The sequence below is a fragment of the Loa loa genome (genome assembly GCF_000183805.2).
Source record: "Loa loa unplaced genomic scaffold supercont3.120, whole genome shotgun sequence".
NCBI lineage: Eukaryota > Metazoa > Nematoda > Chromadorea > Rhabditida > Onchocercidae > Loa > Loa loa.
Window position 1 is genome coordinate 82,718 of NW_018108300.1, and position 5,705 is coordinate 88,422.

Genomic DNA, 5,705 nt, shown 5'->3' on the forward strand with positions numbered 1-5,705 from the left:
TAATAATAATAATAATAATAATAATAATAATAATAATAATAATAATAATAATAATAATAATAATAATAATAATAATAATAATAATAATAATAATGAATAATAATAATAATAATAATAATAATAATAATAATAAAAATTTTGCTCATATAATAAAAAATAAAAAATAAAAATTAAGACTTTATCCAACTTAAATGAAATAATTTTTGCATTATCCGTACCTGCGTACTTCCACCTCTTGCTGCACCAATTATTGAACAAACGAAACCGGAAGTGACTGGATAAACCGGAAAAAGTGATGAAAGCAAACCAGATAATTCTAATGCATAAAGTCCCTATAAAAAAAGAAGAAAAGTAAAAGAAAAAATTAGTCCATCTTGTCATTTAACATTTTTTGCCATAGTTATATGCATAGCAAAAAGATACTACAGCTATAACTAAAGAATTGAGAAGAATTGTTAAAATAAGATCAAATCATGGTAAAATTGGTCTGAGAAATCAAAATGATTTTAATTTTTAATTAGATATTTAAATATTTCAAATAATAAATTTCTATTTTCATCGAAATATTTTTAATTTTTAATCCACTTCTAATTTATAAACAAATTTTTTTAAAAAAAAAGTTCTGATACAAAAAAAAATAATTTATGAATTTTTCAAAGATTTGAAATTAAAGCATTGACAATATGTATGATAATGATTTTTTGAAATGAAAATGGTAAAAAAAGCAAAGCATTGCATGTGATATTTAGATAATACTCAATATAATTAATGAAAATTAAAGCTTCAAAAGTTAATTAATTAAAAAAAAACACAAATAATTCTTGGTATATCACCGATAACATTTCCTACATGACGTTCCGATATTTGTTGCAGTAATTGCCATCATTGTCCTAAATTATGTTATGAATTATTATAAATTTAATTCCTAATCTTTAATTACCAATTCTCTTTGTTAAACAAATAATTAATTAAGAGAGATATTGATTGATAGGAATGCATACTAAGATAAATTCATATAGTATTGGAAATCAAAATACATCAGCAAGCCATGTTCTAAAGATAAGGAAAATGATAGCTGATATATTTATTGCTATCATTGATAAATGCGTTTCGGTTCCATGCTCTAGCAAATCTTCAATTTTTTAAATTACTGTCTTTGCTAATTAATTTTTATTGATTTTTGGCTAATCAAAGTATTCATTAATCTTTAGTCTTTCAAGAATAATTCTAACAATAATTGATATTAAAATGCAAATCAAAATAAAATTTTGTTATGTAATACTAACAAAATAATGATTGAGGTGAAAGTTTCTGAAATTAATTTTAATTAATAATATAAAACAAAAAATAAAATTGATATTTTATTGAGTATATAGTAGAGATATTATGTACTCACAGTTACATTTTGGTATCGAAATATCTATAATATGAGAAATTTGCGCAAAAAATACAGGTATAAAATCGCCAACAACAAAATTAGACATTACTTTCGTCCGATAAATAACACTTCAAAAATTCTAAACGTAACATACCCATCCATTATAATCTGTAAAAAAAGGAAAAGGAAAATTTTTAAATTATAATTAGAGTATTTAACTAAATTGCACAATAATTAAATCATTGTATTTTTTGAAATTATACAAAAATTAAATTGCGGTACTTTCGGAATTTATTTACAATATTTCAATGTAATTCTACGAAAGATAGCATTAAATCGAAATAATTATTAATATTTAATCAGATTTTTCTGTAAAAAAGTACGACTAAAAGGGATAATAATTGTTTAATAATTAAATCGAATGTTACAAAAAACAATATAAAAGGAATTTTTTTTACTTTTTAATTATTACTATTTAATTGATGATTATTAATATTTGGTTGCAAATTTGCAAGTAAATAATATAATGTGAACTTAAAAGTAAATTGCAATAAAATGTCATAAAAACGATTTCCAATTGGTTAATTTCTATTTCAATTTTAAAATTCGATAAATTTCTTCCTTCCCGTAGAAATCATTTTTTGCTAAAAATATAATTAGGAAAGATTTTTGAAAGATTTGATGCAGAATTAATTTAAATTCTACTGCTTCATTTAATAAGTAAAATAAGTTTCGAAATTGAAATTTTTGATTTCATTTCATAATTAAATCTTACAAAGATAAATAATCGATCAATAAATTATGGATGAAATTTGCATATTACCTGGATGAAACCATTTTACAAATATAATAATCGCTGCTACATGTATCGGTTTCAAATCATCCAAATCAGTTAAATTTTTAACAAATGAAAAATTTAAATTTGTTTCATTTGTAACATTCATTAAGACAGTATTATTAAATAATTTGAAATTTTATCGTTATTTCAAAAAATTCTTTCATTTTTTAATTTACTATATTTTAGCATAGCTTTTTGAATAGCTGAATGAGTCATTAAACCACCTGGAAAAAACAACTTGAACCAACTGAAACTATCTGAGGAAAAAGGGATATTATCATGATGTTTTTGTTATCACTATTAATTGATGCAATTACTAATTATAATGAATAATTATCATTTATTATCTACACATAGAATAAATTGATAAAAATATTCAAAGCAATTATAAATGATGTTATTTTTTTGATTATTTACCTTTTCTATATCAAATGATAAAAAATACGTAATGAAAAACGTTATCAATAAAAGAAATGAAGTACTTAAAATATTTTTTTAATTAAATATTGAAAATACTAATAAACCAAAATGTTATGTTATCTCAAGCAAAAAAAAAGTGATTTTAAGAAATGTTTAAAACAAAAATAAAAAAAATTTCTTTTTTAATTAATTACAATAAAATAATATTTTAATGGCGAAATTCTTAAAAATCTTTACAAAACAGTTCAATCAAAGAAAAAAAATGAAAAAATTTCAAAAAATAATTTTGTTTACTTGACAATTTAATGTTAATAATTATTTTTCTAATAATTTATTAAAATTAATTAAAATAAATGTTAATCGATTCTGATTTTAATAATTTATTATAACTAAATAATTAAAATCATGTCATGATGAGTTGTGTTATGATGTACCAAATAAAATTTAAAGAAAACACTGAAAACATAATAGTATAAAGGCCATAAACAGGTTTAACTTCAGTTAAAGCTGAATGAGGAATTCCTAAATTTTTTTTGTTTTTTGGAAGTTCAACCAAAATAATTTCAAATTTTATATTTGAAAGCTAAAATTGAATTTTAGTATTGCACATTTTAGAGTTAATTAAAAATCAACTCAAAACTAAAATATTTTTCAATCAAACAACAATATTTGAATGGAATAGGTGAAATAAAATGAGAAAATTGGAAAAGTAGCTTTGTTTCAAATTTTAAATTTTAAATTTAAGGCATAAAATGAAATGGTACCATGTGGAATAGCTGATACAGCCATAGTTAATCCACCATTTACATCATCAAAGAAGAAACAATTATACCTTGGCAATCAATATATTATAGGTAAATATTGTTTAATGAGTTCAAATAAATCGATTATTTTTTTTCGAATTCCATAAAATTATTGTCGTTTATTTGAAACAATTTGAAAATTATCCGTTCCTATTGTAATTGTCATTAATATTTGAGTGACTAAAAATGCTAATTAATCAAAATTTTGTACTTAATAAAATTTAATAAAATCTTGAAATTTTTAAAAACAGAACTATTTTTCAATTAAGTAATGAAACATGTCTAATGAAATTGTCATCCTTATAGCAAATGAATGACAACTGATATTGATTATATTATTATAGATTTCCAAATATTTAATAAGCACGTAATTAATTAATTTCGGTCTTGACAAAATTGTTACAATGCATTTATACAAAGCTTTTTTTCAGCAAATTATTCCAATTATTTATTATAAATAAATTTAATTATTTTCTTTGCATTATATTTAAAATTCAAAGAATTCCTTTATTTCTTTTTCTTTTTGCAAATTTTACAATTTGATTGTCAAAGAAACCCATAATGGGGCCATTGTGGTCGTGTTAAGGTGATAAGACTATCATAATTATTATCATTAACAGAATTGATATTCAAATATGCTGTTATAAAATTTTCAAATTATTCAAGCAATAATAATTTGAAGTGAAAAAAAAATGTTGATGAAATAGCAAAGTGGGATTAATTAGCGAGTATTAATTTCTACTAAAACACCTTAAAATAACTAAAAGTTTGCTAAGCGCATTATTAAGCGAAAAAGACTAACAATTCAATCGGTATAAAAATCCAAGTATAGTAAAAATTTTGTGACACAATTTTTTCACCTCAAAAAAAAAACCTTTGGTTAAATCAAATTATTACGAGATGATTGACTAACATTGAGCAAAATGAGTTTTAGGTCAAAATTTCAATCTTTCATGTAAACGTATCAGTCAAATATTATCAAGCGTGAAATCATTTAAAATATCATCCCTTTTAGTTCTTTTGATTTTTGATTTAATTTTAGTTAAACTGTTGTAATTTTGATTTAATTTAAAATAAACTATTGTATTTTTTAATTTGATTAATAAAATATATCCTTCTCCCAGTTTTATCCATTTCTATTATGCTGATATATTGTTGTAATAATATGATTGATATCAATTATTTTTAAAAAAATTTATCATTTTGGATAACCTTAAATTATACTTTTGAATTTGATTCATATTACATTAATATGTGTTTGTAGCAAATCTTTATTAATATTTATTTTGAAATTCCTAGATTGTACAATACGAGCAGCATTAAAGGTTATATTATTAGTTGGTAGAGTTTTAGGGTGGCTTAAAAGGATGGCTTATTTGCTAGCAATATACGAGATAAGATCGACGACACGGTTACTGTAGCCATATTCATTATCGTACCATGCAATCAGTTTTACGAAATTTGAATTGAGCGAAATGCAAGCTTTAGCATCAAAAATTGACGAATGCGTATCACCCGTGAAATCTGTCGAGACGACCTGTTAATTTTAAATTCGTTTGAATTATTAAACTTAATTTATGAATAAACTGTAATTAAAAAGTTTATGGAAAAAAGGATCCACCTAAAATCATTGCTAACAGTCGATGAAAATAAAATTATTTAAGTGAAAAGGTGGTTAAATATGATTAGATGTGATATCTTAATTAGGATAATTAGGCTAACAAAATGAGATGTACACATCTAGAGCATCATAAATTTAACCTGATCCTCAGTATAATCAAGAATCCCCTTCATCGATCCCTCAGCTGCCTCCTTTACAGCGGCCTTAATTTCATCCATAGTTGCACCCTTCTGCAGTCGGCAAGTGAGATCAACAACTGATACATCCGGAGTTGGTACACGGAAAGCCATACCAGTAAGCTTCCCGTTCAAATCCGGAATGACCTAAAGTTATCACCTTTAAAGATGCAACTTTCGTCTTCATAAGTTTCCAGCAAGATCTAAAACAAAAGCTAATGGAGCGTTCCTAGTGTCAAATCTTACTTTTCCTACAGCCTTCGCTGCACCAGTGCTTTGCCGGGATGATGTTTTGGGCAGCACCACGACCATCTCGCCACAGCTTTCCGGACGGCCCATCGACGGTCTTTGAGTGGCCGTTGTTGCATGTACAGTGGTCATCAGGCCCTCAATGATTCCAAACTTGTCATGGATGACCTAAAGAGAAGTCTGATTTGTAATGTATGATGTAAAATCCTTAACAGGTAAT

General features: G+C 24.1%; 1 protein-coding gene across 1 annotated transcript in view; it reads right to left on the minus strand.

Moving 5' to 3' along the window:
• Window positions 1-4,707: 4,707 nt before the first annotated feature.
• Window positions 4,708-5,705, minus strand: part of LOAG_17732 (glyceraldehyde-3-phosphate dehydrogenase) — a gene marked incomplete at its 5' end in the record, with an annotated part of 2,573 nt that continues 1,575 nt past the window's right edge. Inside the window, 3 exons of the mRNA XM_020450395.1 lie at window positions 4,708-4,976; window positions 5,201-5,383; window positions 5,483-5,653. Of these exons, the coding sequence (XP_020305935.1) occupies window positions 4,812-4,976; window positions 5,201-5,383; window positions 5,483-5,653 (519 nt within the window). The 3' untranslated portion in view covers window positions 4,708-4,811. The remainder of the gene's footprint in view (window positions 4,977-5,200; window positions 5,384-5,482; window positions 5,654-5,705) is intronic.